The sequence below is a fragment of the Pelophylax lessonae genome (assembly GCF_965119305.1).
Source record: "Pelophylax lessonae genome assembly, chromosome: 9".
NCBI classification, from domain to species: Eukaryota; Metazoa; Chordata; class Amphibia; order Anura; family Ranidae; genus Pelophylax; species Pelophylax lessonae.
This window is the reverse complement of record NC_138776.1, coordinates 236,133,344-236,152,797: the sequence shown is the minus strand read 5'-3', so window position 1 is coordinate 236,152,797 and position 19,454 is coordinate 236,133,344. Positions and strand designations below refer to the sequence as shown.

The following is a 19,454-nucleotide window of genomic DNA, read 5'->3' as shown; positions in this document are numbered from 1 at the left end:
TAAGCACTCGAACAAGACAGATTTCAGCCCTTTCCTTTGTCAATCATCCGTGGTCTCACTGTCAAAGTTTTTTTTTTTTTGTTACATTTTTTTTCCCTGAGGTGTCTCAGATCAAGTTCCCCATACAGCACCCAGTGATTTCATGGGCCCTAAATATGGTCCTCTCTGCCTTCCAGAAGCTACCTGTGGCTGCCTTGGTTACGATTGTCTGTCAGCCTCTCTTAGGAGTAGTTTCTCATTCTTCACAAAGACGAGGTACACATTTTCCCCCTTTTTTTTTTTTTTCTAATGTGGTATTAGTCTTTACCTCCACGAAGACTCGGTCCTGCCATCTTTGTTCCCTGCTCCAAAGTGCCCAAGGGTAATTGCTATTCACTGTCTGGATGCAGTCCAGTACAAGTAGTGTGTGATTGTCTAGTAGACTGCTTGGCTGACAAGCAGAAGGTAGTGGCATCTACCCTGATCTCATATTAGTATGTGCGTGCTCCTTTTTTTTTATGCATTTTTTTTTTTTTTTTTTTTTTGTGCCCAGACCCAGGCACTAGCGATAGTGTGCTGGCCAGTTTCCATGGATGCGTGATGGACAAACATTTATAACTTATTGTCTGGCCTCCCTCGCAGGGCCGTCTTTACTGCAGGGCAAAAAGGGCAGCTGCCAGGGCCCTGTCAATCTTTAGGGGCCCAAAGCAGAGCTGCTCCTTAAGCCGCAAATCGGCGCTGACCGCTGTAATGTAAATCTACCGTTCCGAACTTCCGGTCCACGGCGCTGCGTCTAGACAGTCTCTCAGACTGTCAGTGACTTTCTGTGCAAAGAAGCCGGTGTTCCGTGAAAAAACCATACCCTTGTCACTTCCGGAGGGTATGGATTTCTCACGGTACTTTAACTTGCGGCGGTTACATTATAACAGCTCCTCTGCATCATGCCTCATGTCCGCTCCTTCCCCTGTCACTTCCCTGATCTCGGTTAATAAATATAAAAGCGGATCACGGAGCACAGATCGCCGTCACTTACATTTCATACACCCGCCGCCGCTTTTATATTAGGGGAGATCAGGGAAGTGACAGGGAGAGGAGAGGAGATGATTGATGTTGCAGCAGAACTGTTTTAATGTTACCGCCGCAAGTATTAGTGCCGTTAACATATCATACCCTCCGAGCATGCGCACTTGTTAACTTCTTTCTTGTTCAATCACGTCTCCGGGGCTCTGAGCATGCGCTCTGCTGCGCTGCTCTGCTGTTTCAGACCGGAAGTGACGAGGGGTATGGTTTTTTAACGTTACACCGGCATCTGGCCAGTGTACTGCCGATTGTTTCAACTTGCCGAAAGTTTCAACCATATACGTCACTTCCGCCGCGAGTACGAGACTTCCAATGCAAGTTTCCAATGCAATGCCCTGGCCGAGGGAGTCGATGCCCGTGCATAGCGGGGAACACTGTGCACGAGAGTTGGATTTTTCGGCAAGATCTTGACTCCCGCGGCCACTGCATTGCATTGGAAACTCGCATTGGAAGTCTCGTACTCGCGGCGGAAGTGACGTATATGGTTGAAACTTTCGGCAAGTTGAAACAATCGCCAGTACACCCGGTGTAACGTGAGAATTACCTACCCCGTGAGAAAAACCTACCCCTCGTCACTTCCGGCCAGGAACAGCTGAGCAGCGCAGCAGTGCGCATGCTCACAGCCCCGGATACCTAATGGAAGAGCTGAGGATCAGACTAGTGCGCATGCGCACTAGTCTGTAACGATCTCGGTGTCCGTTAAAAAAAACTAACGACGCGGCGGTGACATAAAACAGCTGTGCTGCACTATGAGTCATCTCCGCTTCTGTCCCGGTCACTTCCCTGATCTTGGCTAGTAAATATAAAAGCGGCTGGCGGCTCCGTGATTTATCTTTGCATACAGCCGCCACCGCTTTTATATTTACTAGCCGAGAGCAGGGAAGCGACCGGGACAGGAGCGGAGATGACTCATAGTGCAGCACAGCTGTTTTAATGTAACTGCTCGCGTTACACACTGCCGTGAACCAGAAGTGACGAGGGTAGGTTTTTCTCACGGGTAGGTAATTCTCACGGAACACCGGACCTGGCATCGGCGCCGCACACTGGTCATTGCATATCTAGGATGGAGCGAGCAGAGGAGTGGGCGGGGCCTTGAGCTCAACTGACACACTAGCCCCGCCCCTTTGCTGTGAATGGTGTGATGTGATGGAGGGCCTCGGGGTAGGAGACGGAGTAGCCAGCAGGACTGCACAGTGGAGCCGACAGCAGAGTGCTCCTGTCCTGGCTGTCACTCAGGCCGCAGTTACAACTTGCAGCCACTGATCACAGCGGAGCTGGCCAGGTAGGTCTTTCTCCTCTCTAGGCTCCCAGGCTCCCCATAGGTAGTAGTGAGTTAGAGTAGTAATAGTATATTAATGTACCCCTTAATGCATGAACCTGCCAACCTGGAAATTTTTAGAGATTTCCCACTGCTGCCCAATATCAACTGTGGTCAGGGCATCAGTTGCAGTTGCACAGATACAAAATACAGACTATTAAATGCTGTCATGTTTAACCCCCCCCCCCCCCCCTCCACTTTGTATCTGTGCAACTGATGCCTGACCACAGTTGATACAGTTGGTTAGTAAATCCTGACCATTTCCAGCTGTGTCCAGAAGGATTTATTTGTAAGGCGTACCATTTCAGATCCGCCTGTCCATTTTTTTGGCGGGTCTGAACGGTCCCCCATGCATCTCTATGGGGCATCGGATGGCAGCGGAGACATGTCCGCTGACATCCGATCCGTCGAATCTGGACGGATGGAAACCCAATTTTCCATCCATCCAGCAGATCGGAACGGCCGACGGTCCGTTCTCATCCGATTCCCCCCATAGAGATGTATGGGGATCTGAGAGCTGTGTCTCCGCACACAGCGCGGAGAACAGCTGTCGTCCGCCTGCTCAGCGCGGGATTGACGGATTGATTTCCCGCTGAGATAAACTGAGTCCGTCCGACGGACTCCATGTGTGAAAGGGGCCTTAGAGAGCACGCTGCATGGCTCTGGGCCACCACCAGGCCGGACACTGCTTGATGGGCCTACTTTAGGCCTGATTCACATGTATGCAGGTTGGGGGCCCACATTTTCAAAGGCACAGCATCATATTCATTTGAATGGGCTGCTATGTGTTTCCAGCAGAAAAAAAGGTGCATGCAAAATTGCATTTGGGGGGAGGGGGCCAAGAAAATGTTTGCTCAGGGTCCAATCCATATTAAAGACGGCCCTGCTCCCTCGTCCTTGTACCCTCTGGTCCCTTCCTGACATTCAGCGAAGGCTCGAGAGCTTGATTCCACAGAGTACAGTGGTGCCTGGGCTTCTAGCAATGTGGAAGGAGAGCCTTGCAGGGGTGCTAGATATTGTCCAGGGGGAGGATAAATGATCAGTGTGACAACTGTTAGGCCATTGCTTAAATTTGGTGAATTCAGCACCTGTTTCCTAAAGATTAGGGATGATCGAACGGTCCGGGTCGACCATCGGTTCGACCCTAACATTGACTGTTCGAAATTCGGCCGAATTCCGAACTTTTTGCGGAAAAAGTTCGGAGTTCGGCAACCATAACCGACCAAAATGCAATGGGACAGGAACTGGGCTTTAAAAGCCTGTGATTGGACCTGTGATTGGACCAGAACCATCAGTAAAAGCCAATTGAGGGGGCAGGAGAATGATAGGAATGTGATTGAAGTGACTAGGGGGTCCAGAGGCCAATCACTAGTGAATACGCCCCCCAGTATATAACATAGCCCCGCCAAATCTCTAGCACTGTAATACAGGGGCTGTGGAAGAGAGTGGAAGCAGTTGTTACTCCTGCTTCAAAAGTGTCATTTAGCAATTTAGTGTGAGGAAAGGGATATCTAGTGTAGTTAGGGTATTTTCCACTATAGTTAGATTTAATAATCTAGTTTCTGTAGGTAAAGTGTAAGTGTCAGGGTGACTGTAGTGTAGGGTGAACTGACTGACTGCTATGACAGGGTGACCAAACTCTTCCATGTCAGGGTGACCGCCATAGAAAAAAGATCATTTGTCTTAGAATTGCAGTAGAGCAGGTATATGGCTCCGTTACTTTCACACCTGGCCGTTTTTTTGTTGCAGGCGTTTATTGGGCTTTTTTTTGTGGAGACCATTGGAGGCAGGCATGGCATCTGAACTTCTGTGTAGGGGTATATATACACACACATAGTGTATATATACACATACACACATATAGGTGTGATAGGAGCGGAGCCCTATGCCTGCAAATTTCATTAGCGCAGGCATAGGGTTCTGCTACTTTCACACCTATGTGTGTATATATACATATGTGTGTGTGTATATATACCCCTATACAGAAGTTCAGATGTTATGCCTGCCTCCAAAGACGCCCAGAAAATGCCCAAAAAACATCTGCAACAAAAACGCCCAGGTGTGAAAATAGCGGAGCCATATCCTTGCTCTACTGGAATTCTAAGACAAGCTATCTTTTTTTTTTTTTCTTTCTGGTTCTGGACATGCTACAGAGCTGAAACTTCACAGGTACGCTTTTTAGACCCCCCCCCCCCCGACACTAAATCCAAAGAAATCTAATTTTTTTTTTTTCAATAATTTTTTCAATAATTGGCTCTCTATCAAAAACGGCAATTTTTAAGAACTTTTTTTGTGTGATTAATAGTCCCTGGGGCATGACCCAGAACCCTAGGCACTTTTTAGGGGCATTTATTGGGTTTTAGGGCTTCAAAATTGTTTTTTGATTACCGAAGTTCGGGTCCCATTGATTTCAATGGGGTTCTGGAATCCGGACCCGAACTTTCGGGAAGTTCGGGTCTTCTGGTCGAGCCAAACTTTTCAAAAGTTCGATCATCCCTACTAAAGATCACATGTCCAGACTGTGTTTATTGCACCTGTTATGTTTGGTGCTTAAAGCCAAAATAGTTGGAATCCTGTCATGAAATAAAATTGGAAGCTGCCGCTAATGAGCTTTCCTTACCAAAATTCTAATTGCCTGGTTATTAGTCTCACCCACTGCTGGCTTGAGTAAACTGACTCATTGATTGGGAGCTAGCATGCACACAGTCCTGCCTTTTTTTTTTATGTGAAAAATTAGTAACAGTAAAGAATTGCTAGTGGGTCACCCTAACGGCCAGGCAACTAGCATTTATAAAGACTTCAATGTATCCATTGTATTTCAACCAGATCTGCTTAAAAGTTCAGTGATCATGGCAAGTGAGATTTACAGTATCAAATTCATTCAAGTTCAGCTCCTGACAAATCATTGCTCTAGAAAGTCAATCGATTGTACAATGACTACATATATGGGAAGGGCATGTCACATGACCACATTTACCATGTGGGTGATGAATAACCAGGTGGGTATTGGCTATGGAAATGCTGTCCTTTTTAATCTTTATTCCCTCTTCCTGGTAGGGGGAGTCATGGAGCCTTCGTGTGCGATTGGTTGGCAGTAAAAGAACTGAGGACATAGACATCGTTTGCCCAAAGTCAAAAGATAAAAAACCTCGAGTGATTACACAAACGCCAAGGACCAGAGTGCCTCAGCTGACTACTGTGCCCACTTGGACAACACCACTCAGAGTCAGCAGTACTTTCACCAAAGGAAGTGTAGATTTGCTGACCAATGCAACATTGCAAACTAAAACCCGTTTTGTTCAGGAAGAAGGTGAAGATCAAAAACCAACACCAACTCCTCCTCCTGACAAAGTCCCTGAAACAAAGGAGCCTGATGTAATCGCTGAAATAAAGAAAAATGTGACATCCCCAAGGCCTCTCCCTATTGAACAGCAAACTACGAGTAGACCACAAACTTATCCAGGTGAGGTCAGTATGTTTGTGTTGGAGAAAGATGCCATTTTGGTTTTCTTTGGCATTTGTCTTTGGTAACCCGAAGGCAGCACTTGTACAAAATTGATTGGAGGATCTGTTCCTGTTTAAAGTGGTTGTGGATTTCTAAAATATGAACAAAGCCTATCCCTCTGTATTGTGTACTTTCTATCTGCTGCCTCGTTCCTCAGCCATAAATGAGTCACTTCTAACAAGTTTTCCTGACAGAGGTAAAAAAGTGACAGGGGAGAGAGCTCCAGCTTGTGACAGGCTCAGCTCTGTCTCTGGGTTTGTCCCTGTAATGGAACCAACCCGCAATGTGCTTGTGTGCTTCCATCAGTATACTGCTTCCTCCAGTCTTGAACATGGATATCAGATATTTTAGCTGCCCTACATGCAAGACTAGAGATCTGGAACCGTTTTATTGAACAAACTCACACAGAATATATACCACACACAGGAGGACATCCCCCCCCCCCTCCTGATCAGATCACCCTAACAATACAAATTGCACACAAACAACCTGGGCGAATTAACTAGCCATCTGGACAGAAACAATAGATGAATGGAAATCCACACCTAGACGATGTTATAAATAACATGCTAATTAACTCAGCACCTATACCAGCCTGGATGACCAGACTGACCGGCAACAAGGCTAAAACAAAGTACATTACACATTATCCGAAGTATAAACACAGAACACCTTATTGGACCATAGCAGGAGGCAATAGGTGTTCCAATTACATGTTTGGAATCTACATCCAAGCAATGCTTTGATTATTCCAGAGTCAGACTTCACGGCTACAACAGGCTTTATGGCAAAGCTTGTACAATGTTCCATCCTTCTGATACAGTGGAATTAATGTATCAGATTTCTTGAGGGATATTGTGGATAAATATTACTGTTCAATTTGAAGTAATCCAAACCAGTCGGTGTCTAAGTAGCGGTCCATCATTTTCTCAGTCACCATGTGCCCCTAATACACAGGGTGACTTAAACAGGGACCTATGGAGCTGAGAAGGGATTTCCCAACCTCTCCAAGGCAAGCTGTGCTCTACGAGCTCCCATCAGTCCCTTCCCTCCAATCAACTCTGAGCTCCTGCCGCTTAGCTCTGCAGACTGTAACTTCAGATCCCCACCCCCTGCTTTCTGAAAGCTCAGAAAAGCTGTTTAAAGAAGTTCACCTTTATAAAAAATGAATAATGCACTTTTTTTTTTTTTTTTTTTTTGCAGGTAAAAAAAATATGCATTTTTATTTTTTGTTAGGAGCCCATAAAGCAATGCACCCAGGATCAGCAGATCATGGTGTAATGCCATGGTCCTGCAGACTGTGTAGCTGTCGGCGCATACCTCTGATATGGGTAGGCAGTTTAAATGACAGGAAGCTCAATGAACTACCTAGAACGCTGAACAGTGCTCTGGGAGTTCATTGAGAAATACAAGCAGACAGCTGCAAAGGCGGTCTGTACTGGTAGTTTTAAGATTTTATAGAACCCTGTAAACACGGCTGCATTTTTTCTAGATGGGGGGGCGTGCAGAGTTGCTGGTGCATCGAACATGTTATACTCTGAATTTGAGTGGAACATGTTGCAAAGATGAACTTATCCTTTATTTCTGGACTTTGAGCGGCTGTAGTGAAAAGGGCTGCAGATAAACGGGTACAAGTTTTGTAGGAGGATTTGCTTCAGCTCTGCGTCACTTGAGGCTAGTCCCTTCACTGGCTATATGTAGAGGTTTACGTCCACTTTAACGATCACTATATGGCTTTATGGCTCAACTCTAACAAGAGCCCAACTCCCACTTAAATTTGTAATAGACTTGTAAATCCCGTTGTGTCTTGACACGTGAGAAGCCATTGGTTAGTGAAAAGCATTGGCGTCTTCCCAAAACTAACTTTTTCTTTTTTGGGTGGCCTGACCCCCTTAATACTGTGTTCCTTTTAACAGATATCCTAAATGCTTCACAGTGCTTTGTGCCTAACGAAAGGGTCCCGTGCTTGGATTCTAGCGTTTCCCGTGACACATGCTTGCATTACCACTGTTGTCATGATCCTGAAGATCCCATCACGCCATGCTACTTTGGACATACAGGTGAGGTTTTTGAAAGTAATGATTGGCAGTCTACAAAACTGGTCCTTGCCAAGTCAAACCCCCTGTTTTTTTACTGTAATGCAGTCAGGCTCCATATACAGTTACCAATATCCTGCAGCAAGCATTCAAAAGTACCCCACACAAGCAGCACCTTGGAGACTAAGATCACTGCTCCCACGCTAAAGAAGTAGCCCAGGTCTCCAGTGGTCAGACTGCAACATTCCAAAATGCCCCATGCACCTGCTCTAATCAAGAGTGCCCTACCTCCCTGTTGAAGCAATATGCAGGTGACGTGTCGGGACTGCTGGAGACTGAGGTCCCTGCTTGTGTTCGGAGCAGTCAATCTTAAAGGTCCTGCCAGCACGGGGGCCACCCTTGCTGCAGCGCAAAAGGAAAAAAGAGCAATGTACTTGTGTGTAGCCTGACTCTATTACGAAATGCCCAAAAAATAAATTTGGTTCGAAGTATATCTATTTACAAAAATTCTATATACTGTATTGTAGCTTACCAGTCCATGTGTTGTAGATGCAATCATTTTTTTGCTTTCAGGTTTTTTCAATTATTTCTTTTTAATTTAGTACCAGATAATCCTGCAGCTAACATGCTTCCTGTTCTTGAGTGACAAACTCATTTGCTGTATGGTATCTAACCCTACCCTACTCTCCTGTATTGAACTACTAACACTCCAACTTCAACATATTTCTATTACATGTAGAGGGGTGGTGCTGGGGGCCTTGGCTGCCTTACAGCAGGGCCATGATTTTCAGCTGGGCTGTCATGTCTCCCAGGCGTTGCTGTTGAGGCTGGGGAGTCTCCCCACTGGCTCCATGAGAGGATTCTCATTGGGCAGTGGCGCAAACCCAATCGGTGGCACATTCAGGCTTGTATCTACCCCAGAAAGGCAGATTCTGCCGCACTGGATTCTGGGAGTGGGTATAAGTTTGAGGGGCGCGTATGACGCAGCGTCTATGGCAGGAAGCAGAGTTCCAGCAGGGAGAGTACAGCGGTCTCTCCTCCTGTCAGAAGGATCAGGTGTTCCGGGCGGCTTGCGGGAGAGTACAGAGAGCTGAGCTGTAGAGGATCCGGTGTGCCGAGGACCAGCGGAGTTGAGGGGGCCCAGTTTCAGGAAAGCATTCCAAGTTCGTGAGTGCTGTAACTGCCCTTGGGGTCTGCCTAGCTGAGAGGGGACTGCTCCGGTGAAGGTCCAAGGGTCCCAGGACCTAGCTAGCGGTAAAGGGGGGTTGCCTAGTGAGAGGACCCTGAATGTGTAAAGGGGGTGCAAGTGGTTGGGCCCTGAAGAGTTAAGTGTGCAGTGTGAAATGTACAGTGTTGAGAGTTGCAGCAGCACAAGCAGTTACAAGGAGCTACCTCAGCCAGTGAAGGGCTGGAGGGAGCTGTTCACAGGACTTTTGCGCTAAATGCAGTGTCAAGAGTCAAGTCTTACTACAGTCCAGGATCTTTTCAGTTAACCTGAGGGTTAAAAACTAAGTTCTTGCACAGTCCAGGAAGATGGCATTTTTCGAGCTCTAGTAAGCGTTGGTCGGCATTCAGCTGGTGTCAAGACAGCACTGACATGCATTTTTCTGCAAAGTGTCCCAGTTTTTACCTAGTTGAGCCAGAGGAGTATCCCACTCATTCCCTTCTCCCATCCCCATTATCAAATAAACAAAACAAACCAAAGATGCCGGAATGGTCATTGTCTCAACTTCACACTTGAGTATTCAGCTTAAATGGGCTGAAGGTGTCACCGGTAACAATGGCAGACCATAATCGGGCCCAATGCCCAGAAAAACTACTACTTATATTCGCAGAAGATGACATTGTTTGAGGCTGGTTCGTGCCTTGATGTCTTAGCCCTAGACAAATGTTGGATGCATGCAGCAAAGCCAACTAAGTGGGTATTGAATGATCATCTGGAAGAGATGATTTAATGGTGTCAGTTTTTTGTAGCTTGATACTCTGAAGACCCTGAAATGCATGTAAGTAGGTAGTGATCTCTGCTGCCCCAGTGGGAAGTTGGGGTTAATTGAACACCGGGTATTTCTTGGCAGGTTTTTCTTGGGTCCGACCCTCCGGTACTGTGTGAGGGTTCATATAAAAAAAAAAAGCCAGGATGTTGGTGTGAGGGGAGATTTATGCCTCGTACACACGCACTGATTGTTGGCCGACCGATCGGCCGTCTTTTGTCCAGTGTTGTTTGTTGGTTGAAATGTGCTCTAGACTTGCACTGGACTTTTGTTGGCCAACAAAAACCAACTTCAGAAGTGATGTCATGGTTGACTTTCCGTGTGTGTTTTCTTCTCTGAGCATGCCCAGTCTTGCTCATCTGTTTTTTGTCTGCCGAAATCTGTACTGACTGAAGAACAATCGGCCGTTCTTTGTTGGCCAACAAAAATTTTATAGCATGCACACCAGATTTCTTTCGGCCGAAAAGTCGGTCGGTTGTCGGAAGCATCATACTAACAAGCCGACCATCGGCTGATCGGACGTTGGCCGAAAATTCACGGCCAACAATCGTTGCGTGTGTACGAGGCATAAGTGGTTATTGAATGATCAACTGGAAGAGATGATTTAATGGTGTCAGTTTTGTAGCTTGATACTCTGAAGATCCTGAAATGCATGCAAGTAGGTAGGTAGTGATCTCTGCTGCCCCAGTGGGAAGTCGGGGTTAACTGAACACCGGGTATTTCTTGGCAGGTTTTTCTTGGGTCCGACCCTCCGGTACTGTGTGAGGGTTCATATAATAAAAAGCCAGGATGTTGGTGTGAGGGGGGATTTACTCACTGTATGGGAGGAAAGACAGACAGCCAATAGTAGGAGGGTGTTCTTGTTCCCGATTTGTAGTATACTGCTACTCGCCTGTGTCCAGGGGGATTGCTGGAACTTAGTCCTTCCTGAAGATACCATCCTTGGAATAATAAAATAAAGGCTTTGTGCTGAATGATAACCAATTGAAGAAAAAGTCCATAGACAACCAAAATGTGACCATCTAAAATTAGGCTGGACATTCCAACTTCATAATATCCAGTGAAAGATTCCATATCTCAATCCAAAACTCCCTCCATCGTGTGTTCAGAGCCACCAAGTAAGGGTGTGCTCTTTCCAGAGAGCCAAGACACACTATTACAGAAGGTCATGCAGGCTAGAATGAATCCTCCAGCACAGATCTCCGAAAGGAGACTGGAGAGCTGTTCCAATCCTTTTGTCCTCAAGCCGTCCACTTGGTGGTAATGCACCCAGTAAATGAATACAAAAACACTAATAGGTTAAAACCCTCTCGCGAGTAGCATTAAATAAATATTGCACTCGCCAAAGGGTGACAATCAGTCGGGCTGAGCTACACACTCTGACTTTCGCAGTTTGGATGTTTTTTATGCCCACCATCACCATGATATCTGCTGTTTATTCTGTCTTTTATCTAGAATTATGTAAGTGCAATACTTTTTATAAAAACACTACTTGTGAGAGGGGTTTACACTATCAGCGTTTTTGGATTTATTTACTGGGTGCATTACTACCAAGTGGACGGCTTGAGGACAAAAGGATTGGAACAGCTCCCCAGTCTCCTTTCTGAGATCTGTGCTGGAGGATTCATTCTAGCCTGTATGACCTTCCATAATAGGGGGGGCCGGGCTCTCTGGTAAGAGCACATCCTTTATTTGGTGGCGCTGAATACGCAGTGGAGGGAGTTTTGGATTGAGATTTCAAATCTTTCACTGGATATTCTGAAGCTGGAATGTCCAGCCTAATTTCAGACTGTCACAAATTTGGTTTTGTCTATTTTTTTTCAATCAGTTATTCATTTATTGTCAAGATCTCACGATTGTGGTGCAGCTTTGCTTAAATTGTTTGAGTTACATAAGTGCAATATTTTATTTATCCATGGAATCATCAAAGTATGGACCCTGCCAAATATGCACTCTTTCCTATGCAGGTATGCTGGGGCAGCCACAAGCCTGAGCTAGAGACTAGGGATGCTAGGAAATTGTCTTCACTTTGTTCCGAACGGTTATCATATTTATTCTTTATCACATTTAAAATTTTTGCCTAGCCTGAAGTTACTAAAGGGGTGCAATGAAAGTAACTGGCACATAGTCTACAGCTTGGATCATAAAGCATATTTGGGTAGGACGCTAATGGTACAGTTAATAGTGTGAAGACACAAGTGGGTTACCAAGGATAATGAAGGTTTCTCTAGCAGCCTGTCATTAGGCGTGTACATGTTTCAGGTGAGAGAGCCTCTTGCAGTGAGGGAGATGTTGTCTGCACTCCTTCGGCCATGATCCATCTCCCAAAGCAATGGGAGCAGCTCTGTGCCGCCTATGCCCTTGTCCTATACACAGGTACGGAAGACAGTAAAGTGCGTGCATGGAGTCTGTGCTAGGTGCACTGCAGGATCCCATACAACTGTATGGGATGGTAACTACTGGGAGTGAGGTAGCGATGATGCACTGGACAGGTGGAGAGGGCATTTGCTCAGAGTGTCCCTCCTAAATTCACAAGTAACTGCGTCTGTGTACATGACAGTTTACTAGCGTTCGTGTTTAATCATATGTCCAGGTCCTAAGCATGGCTCAAGGAAAGATGCCCTAGGTGTACAGCAGTGACCCTGTACAAAGTGCTTAACTTAGCCCAGAACCCACCCTGGGGTAGGCCTCTTATGTGACTTTGCACCCAGCGGGGAGGGAAACATGGACGTGGTGACCACCACGCCTACCCTACATGCAGCCTAGAGGCCCTAAGAAATATCTAAACATTCAGTTATATTGCAGCTTACTTAGAACGTACTAGATGTGGTGGCTGCATTTGTGTTTATTCCTCATCTTGAGAACATTTTCACAAGTATAGACAATACCTGTTGATCCTACCAGCAATCAACTATCTTTATTGTTCCTTGTGATTGGAACTTCACTGTCATCCATCTTCTGTAAACTAACCCCCCCCCCCCCCCCCCAGTGGTGTATTTAGGATTTGTGCTGCCCTAGGCCTGACTAAACTCATGCACCCTCTAATTTAAATATGACCCACCCCTTCTGCCAAAGCCACTACCCTTCCTGTTTAAGACCCCCCCCCCCCCTGCCATCTGCAAACCCCACCCCTTCCTCTTTAGGCTTCACCAGTGTAGCGGCTGGTGCGAATGTACCCTAAGCTGTGTTAAGAGTCTTTTGCTTGCTTCAAGTAGGTTTTCCATACGTTTGCAAGTCTATTGGACGCTTTTGGGGGTGCCAGACCGATTTGCCTCATAGGCCCTGCCACCCTGCCCAGTCCGGCCCATAAGAATGGCGCTACAATAAAAGCCGGGAGGAGGCTGTATTTTTCATGTGTGGGTGGCTTTTTTGTCGCCCCCCTGCAAAGTGCTGCCCTAGGCCTGGGCCTTGTTGGCCTAGGCCAGGATACAGCATCCCCCTCCCTCAAGTTTAGAGATGAGAGAGCGGGAGACCTGTTTGTAGTAGTCCTAGGACAGGAACTGTAAGCTGGAATATATAAATTATTTTACATTGCATAAAACTTTATTTTGTCTAGAATGTGGCAGGATTACAACCTGACAAGACTGTTTCCCCACTAGGTATATTCTCCTCCTCTTGGTCCTGGTGACTAGGGTAAAGTGTTGGAGAAATACTATATAAACCACCTGGCGTTGCAGAAAAAGGAGATAGTCTTCAGGAAAACTTTTCAGACCCACATGTCAGGGTGGTGCCTACGGTGACTGTGTACCGTGTGATCAAATAACATGATGCAGGCATTAAGAAACTGGTGTTCCTCTGCCTAGAGAAGAGTGGGTGCCTCTGCTGAGTGGGTCGCAGTGTGTAAGAAGTCTGCCTTACCATTTAAGTACACAGCATGGTGGCCTTATTCCAGTTTTCAAAAAAAGACCTGAAATTAGATTTTGGGTCCATGAGGTCTAAAGCAAATATCATTGGAATTGAGCAGACAAAGTGCACCATTTTGATCTGTATGATAGTCTATATTTTTGTAGATTTTTGTTGATTTTTGTTGAACTCGCTATGCAGATATAAGTAATGTTCGTTTTTTTTCTTTCCATTACATAAGTTTCCATTGCTGTGGAAGAAAAATGTTTTGATTATTCAGGCCAAAAGTGTGCAGAGCCAGTCAGATTTTTAAAGATCTGAAACTTGCCTCTGGTCACTATTGGCACATTGCATTCTACATCTTTAATGAAGACCCTTCTTTATCTTTCAGTGACGGCAAATTGCTCATGGGATGGGTTCTTCCAGCTGGTAATTTCTCGCTATACCACCAATCCCCCCTTGTTGTTGACATCGATTGTTCTGGGCTTTGGGACATGTCCTTCCCCAGTTATAATAGGAGATTTTCTGGTGGTGACAGGAAAGCTTCTGGATTGCAGCACCCCTCAGGTGGGATGATCATTTTGTGCCCTTTATAAGACATTATGTGCATAATTTGGTATCAGCTTTTCTGTCTTTTTTCAGTTTGTCCAGGGACAGCTGATTTATCAATTGCCCATCATGGCAAAGCAAGATGTTCTGGTTTCCTCATCGGGATCGATAACTCGAGATAGCACTCTTACGTAAGTGTGTCAGTTCCTAAGCCCAGTTATCATCTATATCAGCTTGTTGAACATCCTATTCCAAAACCATGTGCCTTTAATATGGAGTTTGATCTCACCCCTTGTGGCTATAATGGCTTCCACTATTCTGGGAAAGCGTTCCCTAATGTTTTGGATAATCTGTAGAAATGTATGCCTATTCAGGCTTAAACCATCTTTGTGAGGTTGGGTACAGATTTTGGATGAGAAGATGACTCACAATTGGGTGTCCCAAGTCACTGACCTAAGGGGATTGGTATTAGCAGTAGTACTTGCCTTGTTCTGTCAATCCTAGGCAGCCAGCACTCTGCTGTGTGCTTCAATGTCCCGGGATGTGGGTAGGCCCTCGCCAGTCTGTGACTGGCAGATTGGCTTAGGGATGGCCGGCTGTGCAGTTGGAGGGCAAGCTTGCAGCAACATGGACTATGTAAATATTTACTGCCTATTCCTGTCCCCCCTAGACTAATGCATTATTATTTTTGAATCTGGTATTTTAGGTAAAGCCATTTATATCCAGTTATTGGGTGAATGTCATACTATAGTTAGGATTACAGAATTTCAGGACAGTATAAACACCATTCCATCTCATCACGTCAAGATGGAATCCAAAGCCCAACATTGGTTATCTTTATGCATGCATGCAAAACAAAGCAAGCTACTTATTGTTGGGGCCTCAAACAATGGGTGCTTGGGTGTACAAAAAAACGAGAAAATTAAATGTTTTAGGAAAACCAAGAGGGAATTGCTCGCTCTGTTGACCCCTCCCCCCCCGTTACCCCAGGGTCACCTTTGTTTCCACCCCCCCTATCAATACCTCAGAACTGCCCCATGTTTTTTGCCCCCACCCACCTCCCAGCAACACCCCTTTTAAACAATAAATCCCCCAGCCAGGGGTGTAACTACAGGGGTTGCAATTGCAACCGGGCTCCATGCTCCAGGGGGCTTGTGCGGCTCCCCTGTACACCTGGATAGGAGGGGCAGCATGTAGAGAAATCACTGTCCTCCTTTTTCCTCCTGTAGCTGCAGAAGGAAAATGGAGGATTTTGGTTACTCTGTATGCTGCCCCCACCCCTACTCCTATCCAGTTTACTTGTGTTCTGTCTCTGGGCCTCTGTGTGCTCCCCTGACCCCCCCCCCCTCCTACTGTGCTGGGTGAACTTCCAGGATCGCAAAGGTCACACTTGCGACCGGGCCCTGGCATTCAACCACCGTGTGGAGGCCCCAAGATGGCAGGAAGGGAGCCCACTGCAGAAATTGTGGAAGGGTCCCACGATGAGAGTAAAGGGTCCCAGGATCAGTGGGAAGAGTCCCTTGAAGGGAAGAGCCCCGGACAGGGGTCCGGAGGGCCTTTTAGGGTTTCTTGCACCGTGGCCCTGAAGGTTCTACTTACGCCTCTGCCCCCAGCAGCAACAAAGCTATTGTACACATGCGGAATCTGGCAGTCAGCGCCATTAGGAGTAGTAAATGAAGGAATGCCATCTGAAATAATCAGCCATAGGTGTTGATTTACTAAAACTGGACAGTGCAAAATCCGGTGCAGCTGTGCATGGGAGACAATCTTTTAACTTAAGAGCAGTTGCATGTGACTATACAGCTACAGGAGGCCGGAAGGTCCAGTGTTGGCGCTCTGGAAATATAGTGATGGCTATGCTCCCAAAGCTCCATAAAATGTCAGTTAGAAATTAACCCGAATTCTACAAAGTGGTAGGTCCAACAAGGTGCACAACGCATGCGAAGTCAGCAAATATTACAAAATAGCTTAGTTCTTGGCGTTCGGCTTTAATGTACTCCAGTAAAGGATTATACAGTTATTGATCCCATTTGTAAGGCATTTCCCAGCAAATATCTGTTGCAGGTCATACATGGCTGCATACATAGACTAGGTATAGGATTGAATTTGTGCTCTAACATCCTTCATACTCTTTTTCAGGGTGACCATTCAATGCCTGTACAATATCACTCTGTCATTAACGCTAGTGTCCTCTGTGGAGCCTCCACCGCCCTTCCCATCTGTGACCAATAGCGGGATACTGGATGTAGAGCTGCGCATTGCTAAAGGTATCCAGACTTACTTTAAATATCAGTAGGACCATCTGATCATGTAATTTGCACATAAGTAGGTTTCTCAGCTGTGCGGAATCTCCTTTTTTTTTTTTTTTTTTAAAGCCCTAAGAGTCCGGACGATTTTACCCCCTTCCTGACCAGGCCCGATTTTGCGATTCGGCACTGCGTGAATTTAACGGACAATTGTGCGGTCGTGGGATGCTGTACCCAAATTCAATTGACGTCCTTTTTTTTTTTTTTAACCACAAACAGAGCTTTCTTTTGGTGGTATTTGATCACCTGTGCGATTTTTACTTTTTGCGCTATAAACCAAAAAAGAGCGTAAATTTTGATAACTATTTTTCAAATTTTTTTATATGAAATTCCCAAAAAAATGTAAAAATCTATTTTTTTTTTTTAACCTTTTTGGCCAATTTGTTTTCTGCTACATATGTTTGGTAAAAAAAAAAATCGCAGTAAGCGTGTTTTGATTGGTTTGCGCAGAAGTTATTGCGTTTACTAACTAAGGGAAAGATTTCTGTCATTTTTGGTGGCGGCGATCTGCGTTTTTTTTTTTTTTTGCGGGACTGCGACATTGCGGCCGACAGATCGGACCCTTGACTGACATTTTTGACACTTTTGGGGTTACCAGTGACATTTCTACAGTAATCAGTGCTATACATATGCACTGTTACTGTAAAAATGACACTGGCAGGGAAGGGGTTAACTTGGTGATCAAGGGGTCAAGTGTGTCCCTAGGGGCGTGCTTCTAACTGTAAAGGGGTGTGGCTAGTGGTGTAACAGACATACGATCCTACATAGCAGGACCGTATGATCTCTGTTCTTACACAGGGGAGAATGACAGGCGGCTTTGTTTACATTAGCCGCCTGCCTTTCTCCCCCTTCACGGGGAGATCGTGAGTGACCGGCGGACATCGGGTCCGCCGGTCACTCGCGCGGACTGCTTAGGGAACGAGTGGGGGCGGGAGCGCTCCTCCGGCGGTGCGCACTTGCCCCCTAGAGCCTTACAGGCAAGTGACATAGTACTACGTCACTTTGCCTGTGAGGGGCTGACCGCCGCAGTAAGTAGTCGTGCGGCAGTTGGCAATCTGTTAAGCCACTATTTGGACACCTCATTCCAAGTTTTCAGACAAAGTGGGCCTCAAAGCAAACTGATCTGCTGTCCTAAGCCTTTTGTATGGCCAAATGCACTATATAGTAGCTGCCATTGCTACCCTCATCTTCTGAAAATGCTGGTTTACAGGCTGATTAGCTTTCATCCTTTAATCAGGGACTTGGTACAAGTATGCAGAGGAGTTCTGAATTTCACAATCTCTTGATGCATACTTGTTCTGGATCAGTAACTAATTTGAAACCAGTAACATCTGGGCAATCAGCATGTTCAGAAGTAGATAAGGAATGACCTCACTCATATTAACTCTGTAGAGCAGCGTTTCTCAACCAAGGTTCCTCCTGAGGTTGCTAGGGAGTTCCTTGAGCAATAGGCATTTTCTGCCTCTCAGTAGTTTCCAATGACACCATTGTTCCTTTTAGCTATCTGTAAGGGGGTAATTCTTCCCTATGATAAGAGTAAGGAGCATTCTTCCCACTGTCATACGTTGTAGATTTTTTTTAAAGCGGGGGTTTCCCGAGACCAGAAGTTTATTTCAAGGGTTCCTCTGTGTTGAAAAGGTTGCAAGGCTGCTGTAGAGGTTCCCTTAACCACTTGCCGACCGCCGCCCGACTATATACGGCGACGGTCAGCCCCTCCCAGGCAAAGTGACGTACCGCTATGTCACTAGCCTGGAAACCAATAGGGGGCGCGCGCTGCCGGAGGCGCGCTCTTGCCCCCGCTCGTACTCTTTAAGAAGCCCGTGCGTGTGACCGGCAAACCCGATGTCCGCCGGTCACTCGCGATTGTCGGGTGGAGAGGGAGAAAGGCAGGCGGCTAATGTAAACAGAGCCGCCTGTCATTCTTCCCTGTGTAAAAGCACTGATCATACGGTCCTGCTATGTAGGACTGTTGATCTGTGCTGATACAGTCACATCCAATCAGTTAGAAACACGCCCCTAGGGAAACACTTAACCCCTCCCCATTCAATAAAGTTAACCCCTTCCCTCCCAGTGTTATTTTTACAGTAACAGTGCATATGTATAGCACTGATTACTGCAGTAATGTCACTGGTACCCCCATAAAGTGTCAAAAATGTCAGTCAAGGGTCCGATCTGTCCGCCGCAGTCCCGCAAAAATCGCAGATTGCCGCCATTACTAGTTAAAAAAAAAAACAATTAAAATGACAATCTTTCCCTTAGTAAACGCAATAACTTTTGCGCAAACCAATAAAAATACGCTTTTTTTTTTTTTTCTTCCCAAACATATGTAGCAGAAAACAAATTGGCCTAAGATGTTAGATTTTTACATTTTTTGGGGGGGGAATTTCATATAAAAAAATGTGAAAAATATTGTTTATGCAAAACTGTCGCTTTTTTTTGTTTTATAGCGAATGATCAAAAAATCGCACAGGTGATCAAATACCACCAAAAGAAAGCTCTGTTTGTGGGAAAAAAAGGACGTCAATTTAATTTGGGTACAGCGTCGCACGAGCGCGCAATTGTCCGTTAAAGTCACGCAGTACCGAATCGCAAAATAGGCCCTGGTCGGGAAGGGGGTAAAATCTTCCAGGGCTTAAGTGGTTAACTACCAACTTACCCTTGTGCAATTACTTGGTTATCTTTCTACATTTATCTGCACAAGTGTTCTTGGCGACTACAGGTTTTTATTTATGCATACTCCGATGCTGGGGAATGAGGCGTTGACCAGTAATTCACAGGGCAGCCTTCTGTGGTCAGATGACCTTGGCTCTCCAGCTTAATAACTGTCATGAAATATGCAAGCCTGCT

At 45.9% G+C, this 19,454-nt stretch overlaps 1 protein-coding gene across 1 annotated transcript in view; it reads left to right on the top strand.

Moving 5' to 3' along the window:
* Window positions 1-19,454, top strand: part of LOC309564537 (zona pellucida sperm-binding protein 4-like) — a gene marked incomplete at its 5' end in the record, with an annotated part of 61,244 nt that overhangs the window by 28,940 nt on the left and 12,850 nt on the right. The window contains 5 exons of the mRNA XM_082269178.1: window positions 5,435-5,840; window positions 7,799-7,942; window positions 14,144-14,319; window positions 14,395-14,492; window positions 16,441-16,568. Of these exons, the coding sequence (XP_082125304.1) occupies window positions 5,435-5,840; window positions 7,799-7,942; window positions 14,144-14,319; window positions 14,395-14,492; window positions 16,441-16,568 (952 nt within the window). The remainder of the gene's footprint in view (window positions 1-5,434; window positions 5,841-7,798; window positions 7,943-14,143; window positions 14,320-14,394; window positions 14,493-16,440; window positions 16,569-19,454) is intronic.